At 34.5% G+C, this 14,466-nt stretch overlaps 1 protein-coding gene across 1 annotated transcript; it reads left to right on the top strand.

The window, feature by feature from the left end:
* Positions 1-5,524: 5,524 nt before the first annotated feature.
* LOC149800945 (COP9 signalosome complex subunit 2-like) lies at positions 5,525-14,072 on the top strand. Its single transcript, XM_089954239.1, has 5 exons — positions 5,525-5,639; positions 6,805-6,902; positions 10,213-10,295; positions 11,265-11,323; positions 13,554-14,072. The coding sequence occupies exons 1-5, from the start codon at positions 5,545-5,547 to the stop codon at positions 13,708-13,710; spliced, it is 492 nt and encodes a 163-aa protein (XP_089810365.1). The 5' UTR covers positions 5,525-5,544; the 3' UTR covers positions 13,711-14,072.
* The last annotated feature ends 394 nt before the right edge of the window (positions 14,073-14,466 follow it).

Raw genomic sequence — 14,466 nt, 5'->3', positions numbered from 1 at the left:
CTTAAAAACATTGATAGTTCAATTTAATTGAAGGAGATAAAAGTCCTTATCTCATATTTCACCCGCCTGGGCTTTCTATTGAACTCAGATGTCAAATCATTTACATTGGAACACTTTGTCTATCTGGGTGTTGAATTTGTTATTCATCTCAACATAGTTCCTCTCCCTTCCAAGCCATTATATCAAGTATCAAGTGTTCGCTGCAAATTTTCAACAAGGAGTGAATTTCCTTGAGTGTTCTGCAACTGCTTGGTTTGCTGGATGCAGTGGCAAACTTGATCCATCTTGGTCTTTCTTTTTAAGCACTCTCAAGGCAGATGGCATTACTGGCTAGCTCATCATGTTACAGTCTTGACCAACATAAAATGATTCCAGATTAAGTAGCATGACATCAGTGTCTTGGGGCAGGAATTCCTCAGGGGAAGTCCCAGCCTGAGAGTATGGTTTGTATGGATGGCAGCTCATATGGTTGGGAGACTCGCACTTCATCATCATTGACAATATGGTTTGTATGGATGGCAGCTCTTGGTTGGGCGACTCACAATTCATCATCATTGACAATATGGTTTGTATGGATGGCAGCTCATATGGTTGGGAGACTCATACTTCATCATCATTGACAATATGGTTTGTATGGATGGCAGCTCATATGGTTGGGAGACTCACAATTCATCATCATTAACAATATGGTTTGTATGGATGGCAGCTCATATGGTTGGGAGACTCACACTTCATCATCATTGACAGCAGCTAGAGTCTAGAGGAGAAATTTAGAAATAAAGGCTGTAATGAATGTCCTTCATTTCTGGAAAGATCAGCTTTCAGAAAAGTAATCTTTGTAATATTGTACAATTTGAAAGTAGTCACCTATCTCCTCCATGTTTGTAGAAGAATCACTTGATCTCTGTGTTTTGGTCTGGGACTTTCAATACCGGTTTCTCAGCACAAGGTTCTGTTCCAAATCAGACACATTCTTGTCCAACTAAATGTTTTTGCTAATTCATTGTCAAGATGTTCAAATTGGTTGGGCTTCTCATCCATTATAGCATTTGTGTAATTTGGTGGAATCTAATGATAGATCTCTTTACAGTGAGGTGGAATCACAAACTGCCTACCTTGTCTGGCCAGTCCTGGATGCAGAGGTTTGTGCTGTGGATGTTCTGTCGGTCATTTGGGACAGCTTTTGGGTCTGTGCCTTCCCTGTTCTCAGTCAAGAGTCATTCAAAAGATAAATTCTGAATGCTGATAACCTTTAATGTTTTCGAATCCAGTTCTGTCAATAAAAAAGCAATACATTTGGTCCTTTATTTAATTTTAATTATGAAATCTGGTTAATTAATTGCACTTGTAAAATGTTCATCCATAGATCAGTCTTTTAATTGCTGCACCAAAAACAGAAATTGGCTTGTTTAAAGTAGATCTGTCACTGAGATGTTGTGAAGTTTTATGCCAACATGTGAGGTTTTCCAGGCCCATATATACTGTGTTATTACTGCTACAGCTGAAATGTTCTTTTTTCTTAAAAAACATTAAAGATGGTTCATGCTGCATGTACCTCAAAGTGACATTATCACCAGAACTTATGACACAAGTCATAGACATATATGTCACTACATGGCATCACTGTATATGGGTAGCACCAGACTGTGTGTCTATGATATTTGCATTCTCTAATACATTGATGCCTTTGTGTGTGTGTGATTTGGATTTTTAAAGTAGCTTTAAAAAATTTCAGTCATATCGCTACGATGTCTGCAGTGTGACATTTTATAGTGATGTCTAGCACTGGGGCATCATGATGCAGACATGTAGCATGATGTCCCACCCAGTCACATTATCCTGACACCAGGTTGACCAGTCCTAACACTAACCTCTTAATGCTGAGTGCCAAGTGAGGCAGCTGTTAGTACCATTTTTGTATGTCTTTGGTATGACTTAGCCTTGCATCGAACCCATGACCTCCAACATCCGAGGCGGACACTCTAACCACTAGGCCACTGGAGCAGTTTTGATGCCTTTGTAACATATACACTATACTTTCCAATCTTAAATTAGTACAGAAAATGTTCCCATTAAACTTTATGCTCAGTACACATTTTAGCTTTCTGGAAGATTTGAAGCTTTTACTTTTTTCTCTGGTGTATAATACAAGATAATGTGTAGTTGTCTTTCTTTCTGAATGCTCCTTTTGCCTGTTTGTCTGTCTGTCTGGGCATACACATTTTCTCTTCTGGAGCATAACTAACTGTCAGGTTATTTGAACCAAACTGGGTACACCTGTCAAGTAAGCTAGGTACCTTTTCATTCTTGGAATTCTCCAAAATTCAGTTTGTTTTATGTTATCATGGAATTAAGGTATAGCATAAGTAGTACACAAATTGAGAGTGCATGACCATGTAATACAGTGGTTCTTAATCTTTTTGGTTGCAACACAGATTAGGTTTGTGGTATTAATCTTGCCACCTATCAGATACTATAAAACCACTTGGTTAGGAAATGTCAAATTATTAAGGTTGATCTTGGCAACACACTCAAAACAGCATGGTGACCCAGTTTTGGGTTGTGACCCTGCATTAAGAACCACTGATATGGTACTATTACAAGTAGTTTAAAAATGTGAGTAGTGGACTATATTGTTCTTTAAGGTGGAGTCTTTAGATTAGAGTGATACGTCATCTCTAGTTGGCTTTTGTTTCAAACCACTTTAAAAATAGAATGAATCACATGTTGCAGCATCATTATTTGTTTCATTCTTGTTTCTGGAGTGTGGTGGTAAGAGGCATCTCCGAGAGGGGGAATATGAGAAGGCCCACACAGATTTCTTTGAAGCTTTTAAAAACTATGATGAATCTGGAAGCCCTAGGTAAGATAAGACTCCAAAACTATGTGACTTTGTTTTTTTCTCCATTGGTTGACATTCATGTCAGTTTTCATTGCCATAATTATTACAAACATTATTTTCCAACATTGTAACTGGCAGCTTCATCCATGATATAAACATTGAGTTGTCATCAATGCTTACAATTTATCCATTAGTATACCATATATCTTACACTTGTACCTTGTGACTTCCACCTAAACCATGTCTTGCACTTACTCTTTATGTCTGACATCTATACCTTATGTCTAACACATATATATTATGTCTTATACTTGTAACTTATGTCTCACACTTATACCATATGTCTTACACCAATACCTTATGCCTCACAACTATACACATGTCTTACACTTGCACCTTATGTCTGACACATATATCTTATGTCTTACACTTGTAACTTATGTCTCACACTTATACCTTATGTCTTACACCAATACCTTATGCCTCACAACTATACACGTCTTACACTTATAATTTATATATTTCACCTATTTCCTATGCTTTATACCTATACCTTGTACCACTTGTACTTTATATCTTACACCTATGCCTTATATCTTGAACCAGAGATTCTCTACCTGTTTACCCTAAACACATGTTGATTGGAAATAGTTATGCGGCTTTTCATAATTTGATGGGAGAAAATACAGGATTCCACATTTATATCCTTCCCTCCTTCTGTCCTTGATGAAGCCATATTCTAGGGATCCTTTTTAACTTTACTGTCCATAGACCAGAAGAGCTTATGGAATGGTCTTTTGTCCCTCATGTCATCCATTTGTCATCCATCCATCTGTTAGTAAGAGTTTGTTATCTTCTCCTTGTAAACTACTTAGAACATTGCTATGAGACTTTACATACACTTTCATCCCATGGTCTTGTTGATCCTCAGTGAAACATTGGTCAAGTTGAAAATCTTGTTATTGCAACTAATGGTCATATTGATGTAGAGTATGATGTCCAGTTGGTCATAAATAAAATTGGTGGCAATCTGACCTCCACTATGGCTACCATGGCAGCCATGTTGAAAATCTTCTCAGAAGGTCAGATTGATATGTAGTTTTCAACAAAATGTCAGACTGGTCCTAAATGAAAACAATGCTGATCTGAGATACAGTGTGGCTGCCATGTCATCCATACTTTTATATGGCTACTTTTCCTAGGTGAAAAATCATATTGACATGGGGTTTTACCAGAAGAGTTTTTATGGTGTTCAGTTGGTACTAAATGCAAATGGTGCCAGTCTGCTAATACAGTATGGCTTCTGGCAGTCATCTTGAAAACCTTGTTCCTATGACAACTAGCTGATCCTAAATGAAAATGGCGCCAATTCGACATCCTATATGGTTGCTACAATGGCCATCTGGACAATCTTGTTGTTTTTATTCTTTGTGAATGGATGGTTGCTATGCATAGATAATCAGAGATGGTTTCAATAGTTGGCAGGTAGAAAGAAGAAAGAGTCTTCCCATTGATTCCAGGAAATTCTTTTCTGCCAGCATAGCATTTTGTTTATATACTTCAGCTCCTTTAGTTTTTAATGCATTGCCTTGAAAGTTTACTTGATTGTTGCAGAGACAGTCGAGTTAAGTATAGTGCAGTTTGAGGAATGACAAATTATTTTTGAACCTAAGTAAGATTGTTTTAAATTGCCCCTATTTTTAAGTGACCTTCCCATAATGGGGTCCTTAGTTTGTGTCTTTGTTATGTTTCATAAGTATTAACTGCTTTGTTTTAAAACTTTAAAGTTTCTTGTAGAATGGAGAGTTGCACATGAGTATGAATAATGAATTTTCTGAAAAATTGCCATATTTTTCAACTTTGTTGTTTTCTCATATGAATTGCCTTTTTTGTGTGATTGAACTTCAAAATCCATTGCACCATCTAAAATTGGCATGCACAATAGTTGAAATAAACATTCTTGAATGTTCATCCTGTTTGTTTCACACCCTATAATGGACACTAATGGAGAGAGGTTTTTCAACAATTTGGATAATTTATTGAATGTATTTGAAAACGGGCAGTCATCTTTTACCATTAATATGATCTAGAGATCTGCCTGTGTTGGAAAATTATTTGTGTGTACATTGTATTATTATATATTCAGTTAGTTTTGTTTTGTGTTTGTATATTTGTCAGTCTTAATAAATCAGGTAATAACACAATAGATAACTGTGAAAGGAAAGAGATCTAAAATATCTTCACCTTATTTCTTTGTTCATCCAGGCTTCATTGTCCCCAACGTTTTCCTATATAACATGTTCACAACACCTCAATGCATATTTATTTGTCTGTTTTCCTTTGAGTTTGGAGACTGCATCTGTTCCTGTTTATAGTCTTGTCAGAAATATGGAAAATACTGTTTATGTCTTTTTTATTGATATAATTATATTCTTTCCTATTGATATAATTATGTCCTTTTTATTGGAATTATTTTAGTTATTTGAGACAGTACTTCAGAATAAATTAATGTAATGTTATACCTGAACACCATGTCGTATGTAACACTCAGTTAAAACATTATGGATAAGCTCTTGTGAACCTATAGACTGTGTTGAAATCCACTATCTAAAGTATGGTACATACATACACTGTATATAAGCATTTGTCTACATTCCTCTTTCAGGAGGACAACCTGCCTGAAGTACCTTGTGCTGGCCAACATGATAATGGAGTCGGGGATCAATCCCTTTGATTCCCAGGGAACCAAGCCCTACAAAAATGACTCTGAGATTCTTGCCATGACAAACTTAGTCACGTAACTGTCTGACATCAAACATATTCATATGACTAACAATATAATTGTTTTTTTTTAAATTAAAAAATCCTTTATTGAATAAAAATTCACCATATGAAGGTGAGTTTGGTAATATATTGAAATGGGGTCTTACATCATTCCTCGTTTGAATAAAAAGGAGGAAGTTTTTCCACCTGGAGCAATTTTATTAACAATATTTTATTAGGTGGTCACAATTTTTTGTTTTAATTTCACGTGTACAGATGAGAATTTAAGATGTAATGAGTTGAATCGTATATACGTAATTAAATTTTTTTTTTTTTTTTGAAGTTATTTCTGACATTTTTCTGAAACATCAGACTTTAAATTAGGTTGCACTTACTATCCTTGATCAGAAACAGATGGAAAGGAAAGGAGTTTCAAAGATATATTTGACTTTATGTTTATAAGTAAATAAATATAATTTTTTAATTTCTTATATGAAGGTGGATTTTACCTTTATCTACAAACTGTGTCAAGTATAATTGAAAAAACCTTTAATTTATGATGTTTGCACAGTTGAAAAAGAAGGATGTCACATGATTCCTATGTGTACCCTGATTAGATGAGTCAGTATCATGAAGGTTTATTTCAATCTTTCTGATTAGCAATTACATAAAGTTTAAGTAATATGATGCTGTTTTATTAATGAAGAGCAGAATTAATCTGACCAGCAGCTTTAGACTTGGTAGTAAGGTGGGAGGGGATAGGTTTTTACATTACCATTGTCTGAATTACTGCACTTATCGTTTACTACCTTGCACTTTTTATAGGTATGAATATCATTTTCTAATTTCATCAAGTTGAGAAAACTATCAAAAGTAAAGAATTACCTTCAAACTGAAGTTTCTGACTTCACTTTGGAACACATCTCAATTTGTTCAAAATGATTTTTCTAGACTTATTTATGACAGGGGTCTCAAACATGCGTCCCATGAGCTGCATGCAGCCCACCAAGCAGTATTAGGTGACTGCAGTATGATTGGCGTCATAAGGTGTCATGAGAGGTAACAAAGCTGGTGTGCCCTTGGGCCAATGAAAATGCCCATATGCAGCCCTCAAGATGGTTTGAGTCAGAGACCCCTGATTTATGGCATACAATCAGCACTCTGGAATGTTACAAATAATGATCTTTTCATATTTACAGCACATACCAGAACAATGATATTAGTGAATTTGAGAAGATTTTGAAAACAAATAGAAGTAACAGCATGGAGGACCCATTCGTTAGAGAACACATTGAAGGTAAAATATTTCATGTGCTTCATCAACATTTTATGGTTTGATCTTTGCGCTGTAACATCATGCAGGACTCGTTCATTAGGGGACACAGGGAAGGTAAAATATTTCATGTACTTTATCAGTGTGTTATTGTTTGATCTTTACACTGTAACATCATGCAGGACTCGTTCATTAGGGGACACAGGGAAGGTAAAATATTTTGTATACTTTATCAGTGTTTATGGTTTTATCTTTGTGCTTAAAGGATTCAAATATCATCAACAAAGCTGTTTGTTCACCAACAGTACATATTAAGGCACAGTATGATGGACAGTTATTATTTGCTTTTCTTTTCAAGGTGACTAACAGTACAAGTTAGTGTACATACATTATTGACTAATGAAATTTTGTGCCCATAGTCCCCCTCTCATTTCTTGATTTGTTGAAAATAGTCTCCCTCAAATTTCCTGATTTGTTGAAAAATCGGCATCAAGTTAACAAAATCTAGACCATACTTGAAATATTCAGTTTAATGTGTTAATATCAGACATTTTTCTCTGACTTAAAGCAGAATTCCGCTCTTCTCCTGACTTGAATAAGATTTTTCTTGATATAGTCCGTTTTTTATATTTCCGATCGAGTTTTTAAAAAATGGTCTGTCCAGTCCCATTCCACAATTACACTTGTAAATTATTCGCTCCATATATTTGTTAGCACTCGACTCTCGTAAAATGGATTCTGATTGGTCAAAGGTTTAAATTCATCCAGTAAATCATGTAATGGAAACTGATGACAATGGACAGAAGAATCATGCTTGCAAAACATGGCGTCCCGAGTTGTTCAAAGAGACCATGACACAAAGAGTTTACATAAAGGTTTTAAAATAACGTATGGAAATGGAATGGGTGGAGCGAAAAGTTGATGGAAATTTAGTTTGTCAGTTAATAAGAAAACTGAATGCTAGAAGACAGGCATTTTGGGAGGACCTCTGCAAGAAAGATCAGAATTACGGCAATCGCCGTTGGAAGAGTTTGGAACAGCACCTGCAAAAGAAGCTGCATATGGAAAAATTGAAGCTCAGAAAGCATCTGGAAAAAGTGCAATTAATTACTATAAGAAGAAAGATTTCTTGCATGAGAGAACAGATGTAGCCCTCTGTCAGAATATGCGCACTGCATCTCGCCAATACAAGCACCAGCTTGAAAGGATAAAGGCTCTCATTGAGAAGGAAAAGAAACGATTGCACATTTAGCCAAAAAAGTCATTGTTGACAAAAATGAAGGCTAAAGAAATCTTTGCCAAAGCTGCAAAAAGAGCTCAACTGGTATATCAACAGGTTGTGTCTACTGGAGAAAAAGACAAGTGAATGTATGGGATTATTTGTATATAGTTGATGTACTTGGGTGTTTATTTTACAGTATTTGTTATGAAAAGAGAGAAGTATTATATATTTGCTGCAAAAATTGACAAATTATTGTGACTTAATTACGATGTGAACACTGACATGCACCTGAAATAACTTCATCATCAATATTATTGAAGAACAAATTCATCTGACTATAAATATTGCGATATTATTCAAGTCAAGTTGAACATTGTTGTAAGTTTATTAGTTTTTCAAATGATTATTTTGGTTGATTTTACGATCATAAGTTGCACCATCAGTAGTTTTTTATCAGTGTAAAATGCATTTTTTAGCAGGAGGACTTTTGATCCCCGCATCAGGGGTGCTGCACCTCGAGAACCGATTAAGGGAGGACCCCCAACCCCCGTTAAATATTTGTCAGCTTTTATTATGGAAGACCAAAATCATGTCAGCAATATAAAATTTGTGAGTGATGTTTGTCCCAGAATGATAGTAATGTATATTCTCATTTGTAAGTTGAGTCCAACTGAAAGCAACAGACTCTAATCTGCCATCACATAATGCACTAGCAGATCAGGGTTAAAGTTGTTATTCTCCTGATTGCCCCCCCCCCCCGGTAAAAAACTATATCCAGATCAACTGGCATATTATGTGATGACAGATCTGGGTCTGTGTGTTTGCAGTTAGACTTGACTTATAAGTGAGCATGGACAGTAATGGGAAAAAAATTACTTGTCCAAAACTTTTTAAATTGATCATCATTTTTCATGATTTGCAGTATCTTTTTTTGAGTAAAATGTACGTGTAGAAATTCAGGAACATACAACCCATGATAAGCCAATCACAAAAAATGTGAAGTTATAGTTCTTAAGATGCAACAGAAAGAGTTCTGTTTTATAATTATCTGACCATACTAGCATGTTCCAGATGCAAGTGACGAAACTGGTGCTGCTATAAAAAAAAAATCAGTTCTTTTATGCTCATGATTTGAAATCTTCACAATTCCATTCTGATTATCCAAAATACCAATTACCTGAATTCTCAATACCATGTCCCCTCACCAATGAAAATGTCTACATTTTCAGCATCATGTTGAAGCATCGTGTAGTGCAGTGTAGAAGCCGTGTTATACTGGTGTTTCGTTGAAAAATCATATAGTACAATATAGAAGTCATGTTACGTTGCTGTCTTGTTGAAGAATCGTGTGGTTTACTGTAGAAGCCATGTTACACTGGTATCTTGTTGAAGAATCATATAATACAGTATAATAGCCAAGTGACTTTGGTGTCTTGTTGAAGCATCATGTAGTACAATATAGAAGCCAATTTACATTAATGTCTTGTTGAAGAATGGTGCAGTGCATTGTAAAAGTTGAGTTACCATAGTGTCATACTGAAGAATGGTGCAGTAGATGTTTGAGGCAAGTTACTGTGGTGTCATGTTGAGGAATGGTTCCAAGCTACTTAAGTGTCATTTTAAAGAAATGGTGTAGTATATTGTAGAAGCCAGGGTACTATGGTGTCATGTTGATGAATTGTGCATTACAGTGCAGAAGACAAGTTACCATTGTGTCATGTTGTGGAATCATTTAGGGCAATATTGAAGTCAAGCTACTGTGGTGTCATGTTGTAAGAATGTCTAGTGTGATGTGGAAGCCAAGCTTGTATAATGTCGTGTTGTATGATCATGCAGTGTGATGTAGATGTCAAGCTATTTGCAGTGTCGTATTTGAAGAATTATGCAATTTGTTTTAGGATGGTAATGTTCATTAATTTACTTGAAATCCTTTTGTATTCTTGTAAAACAATAATTAGAGTTCAATTATTTATCAGTATGCTGACACCAATTGTTATTACAGATTTAGGATCTGATTCACCAGCTCTAAAGGGGAGGCATCACATTTAGCATCGTAATATAATCATGCAGGGACCTTGTTATTTACATGAAATGCCTTTCTCTATGTTTCAGATTTGTTAAGAAACATAAGGACCCAAGTACTGATCAAGTTAATCAAACCTTACACAAGGATACATATCCCTTTTATTTCTAAAGTAAGTACCTACACCTCTGGGCTGTTGACTTCTGAAGCGCACAAACTACATTTAGCAAAGCTTGTAGAAAAAAATAGGATATAATAATTTCAGATGTACTTTAATATTTTGATTATATCTTTATGTTTATTAAAGAGTGTATCTGTTGTGTGTCAAATCTATACTTTATAGCTAATATTTCTTGACATCTAGCAATATTATCTATACATGCTTTTATGTCAAGGCCAACTGCAAACAAGATAGATCCTGTACTGCCATCCTATTAAGTGTCTATTAGATACTTAGATCAATCTGTCGATATTTGCCATTCAAAGGACTTTCTGGTTGACACTTTCTGAACTAGCTGTTAAATAAAAGCTGATACTATCTTTTGTAATAATGGTACAGTTAGTCCCTTATCTTAGTAAAAGGATGGTATTTACATCAGGGTTCTTATGGTCTTTGAAGGTCTTTGACAGTTTGGGAAAAATGAGTTAGTATTTTCAAGGCCTTGAAAGTTTGGGAAAATCAAGCAGATTACCCAGAGGTCTTTAAAAGTCTTTGAAAATTGAAATGAACCCAAACATTGTTTAAAACATCAACTGTAATAATGCATTTACAGCACTGCTGATGTCTGTTAAGAGAATAATTTATTTTGTATTAAATCTGATACATAAATTACACATTTCTGAAATAAATATGAAGGTTAACCTATCTTCCAGATCATTAAAAAGCAATTTTAGGAGATTAATTATAGTTTAAATTTCATCATTAAACAATATTATAGTATTTTGTATTCGTTGTTTTCTCATATAACATAACTTATATACAAAATGTTAGCGAAAATAGGTCTTGGAAATCTATGTTTGTGGTCTTTGAAAGTTTGGGAAAAGTCTTTTATCATTCAGAATTCTGTATGAACCCTGTACATGCAAAAGTTTTAGCCAGTTTGACTGTACTCACATCTGCAATACATATATTTTATTACAGGAACTGAATATAGAACCGGTTGAAGTAGAAAATCTCCTGGTATCCTGTATTTTAGACAAGTAAGTTTCAAAAGCTCATCATTAGCCATGAACCACCACAAAAATACCCTTATGTTGAGATGCACCAATCTCTAATTTACACTTGTTTCTCAACCAAAAGAACCAGTATGTAATTTATATATAGAGATAAACTAATTGTTGAGTTATACTGAGTGATTGGATGATCAGTAGTACAATAAATACAAAACATTTTCATAAGTGTATGTACTATTAGGGTGGGGCAATGAACAATTTTTGAGTTATGAATCATGGGCAGGGTGAAGGTCAAAGAGAGAAAGCTGGTTGTATAAATAAATGGATTAACTTTGACATGCAAAGAAGATGATCACACACACACACACACATATGTTGTATATGGGCTTGGAAAGAAGTTAAAAGATGCCCATATTAATAGACACTGTAGCAACTGTATATACAGTGCCTACATTTAGAGACAGAAAGGCCCAGTGATGTACATGTGGTCATCATAAGAGTACATGAATTGAACAACTTTGACTTTCATTATTGTGTTAATTTCTGAGTGTAGCCGAGTAAGTAGTGCAAGTGACCTTTAAATCGAGACACATTGAGACTTTGACCAAATGTTGTTTGCAGATTTGGATATATATTTTGGGGTTATATGGCAAATGGACAGAGACTGTAATGAGATTCAGAGAGTGCTAAAGTTGCTAGAACTGATAGTTTGGATGGGAAAGTAGCCAAGTGTAAGAAAGCATGTTTTGCCTGGCTTAGTGTTTGGAATAAGATCTTTCCATAGATTGACAAAATTCAGTCTTGTGGAAAAACAACAGCTATATGTTGCAATAACCAATAGGGGGAGACTACTTTTAGTAGCAAATATGTCACTGCCATTTTTTTTTGGGGGGGGTATAATTTATGCTGAAACACTACCCATCTTCTACATTCTCTTGTATCAAAATTTTTGATTGGACATCAAAAATAACAACCAATGGTGAAGCTTGAGACATAAACTCTTAATATATCTTCAATTCATTCTTCATTCTGTTGCATAGACATTAATTTCTCACAAAAACAAAATATTCCAAACATTTTAAAATTAAATATATGCAAGTTATATCAACAAGACCTAATTTTTGTAACAACAAAAGTATATCAATCAAGATCATTAGTTTAAAATTTAATTTACTTGAGAGAGAAAGCAGTAATTAGTAAAAGCATACACGTAGGGTGATGGCTGCAACAAAACCAAAAGTGCGAAGTTTCAGTATTGCTGCCCCCATGTAAACCTTGTCTTTCATTTTTCCCCATTCTGAGAGTTTTCTGTCAGCTTGTATTTAGTCAATTTATTATTTTCCATATTAATTCATGTTGACATTAGATTAATACATGACCAATTGTAATGAAGTTGAAATTATATTCAGGCAAAGTACAACAGTTAGGAAACCATCTACTACTTCTGTCTTTAGGAGGAATATTTTAGTTGTAGGCAAGTTGTATTTGTTATTTACTTCAATTGTTCTGAGAAAAAATAAAACTTTTTTGAAGGAAAAGGGTCAGGAATTAACGTTTGCTATGCATAAGTAATGAAGCCAAATTAGACATAATTAAACGTTATTTGTTTGTTGTGTGTATATGTACCATGTAGGAGGGAGGGGTAATGTAAGTTTTAAAACTTTTGAAAGTGTGCTTCAAAAATAAGTCTTTGCTTACTGAACTGAAAGGAATGATAATAAGTTTTTAAAAATAAAACAAATCCCACATTTAACATATTTTTGGAGGGGGGATTGACTACTGATCAGAGTTTTGGAACAAGAATTTTTAAGTGGTTTTGAAAATTGTCATGGATGAAAATATTGAAAATTTGCCAGAATCAAACATGAAGTCATACTGACCAAAATACTTCTTTTTTTGCAGTCAACCTTGTTAAAGTTTTATATGGTGCAAATTATTTTTTATTTGTTCAAAAGTTAAAAAAAAATCATTGGTTATCCCCTACTATATGTCAGTGGTGTAAAGAACGTGAAAAATTAAACTCAATTGCAACCACTGGTTCTTCTAATCTGGACATTTAGCAACTTAGGTGTGCCCATCATGCTTCTGGGAGGAGACTGCATCTTTTGCTTGTGGGACTCCTAGTTTTAAAATTCTAGTGAGACCTCTGATAAGAAAAGACGATAATACAAATATGTATGAAATGATTTTATGAAACCCTGTTTGTGGATATATCTGAAATTGTACTACACTTTGTTGATTATACTTGTTGTTTCAGCACAATCCAATGGCGTATAGACCAGGTGAATCAGGTTCTAGAGCTTAACAGAGGGGCACTTGGTATTGCACGCTATAATGCTACAAATGGACATGCCAGCTTCAGTCTTTACAACAAGCAGTGGTCAACAAGATTGCATGAAGACAATATGGACTGAGTCTGATCAGAAATGTATATTGTCTGTGGGGTTAACAGCTTTCAGTGTTTAGTTCTATTGGTACTCCAGTAATGCTATTAAATTCAAGCGCTTGTATCCAAGAGACTTTATAAAAATAAAGATGGATCTGATGATACGGAATTGAAAAAAGTATTCTTGCATTGGAATATTCGCCACAGTTGAATCTGCCTACTTATGTGATTGTTTTAAAATAAGATCATAGAATAATTTATACAGTATTCATTAAGTCAGTAATAAGAGACATCCTTTTCCCATAAAATTCATTCAGTACTAGTTCTAAAGGACTGTGAATTTTATTTGTTGTTATAGTAGAAAGTTTCTTGTATATGCAGAAACTGATTATTTTGTCTGTACATTACATTGTGGATTAAGGAAAGGTTCAGTTGCTTCCACAGAAGGATTGTTTGTTCTTGAGTGGGACATGACATTCATGGTTTGTAGCAGCCATAAAATCTCCAAAAATTGGTAGCCTCCAAAAATAGATATATAATTAATTTTCAACATTTTTCTTTCTTAGAGAATCTCAGAGATACATGCAGTTAACAAGCACAGACTTTGGACATTGCTATTTACTGAAACTAAAATTATTTTGTGAAACTAAGGCCTAAAAATAAGGTGTCAGTATATACATTCATATCAGTTTTGCTAAATTTATGTCATCTAGGAGAATAAATCCATGTTTTTTCAACATTATTTCTCTTTTTTTAACTCATATTTTCCTCATCCTGTTGACTA

This window comes from Sinohyriopsis cumingii, chromosome 4 (genome assembly GCF_028554795.1).
Source record: "Sinohyriopsis cumingii isolate HCF-2022 chromosome 4, ASM2855479v2, whole genome shotgun sequence".
Taxonomy (NCBI): domain Eukaryota; kingdom Metazoa; phylum Mollusca; class Bivalvia; order Unionida; family Unionidae; genus Sinohyriopsis; species Sinohyriopsis cumingii.
This window is presented reverse-complemented; position numbering and strand designations above follow the sequence as displayed.

Bases quoted from the DNA above. Each gene is read 5' to 3' on its own strand.
- LOC149800945 (XM_089954239.1), top strand. From the start codon at position 5,545: ATGATAATGGAGTCGGGGATCAATCCCTTTGATTCCCAGGGAACCAAG. The intron at 5,640-6,804 runs GTAACTGTCTGA...TCATATTTACAG, and splicing joins GCCATGACAAACTTAGTCAC to CACATACCAGAACAATGATA. The intron at 6,903-10,212 runs GTAAAATATTTC...TCTATGTTTCAG, and splicing joins CGTTAGAGAACACATTGAAG to ATTTGTTAAGAAACATAAGG.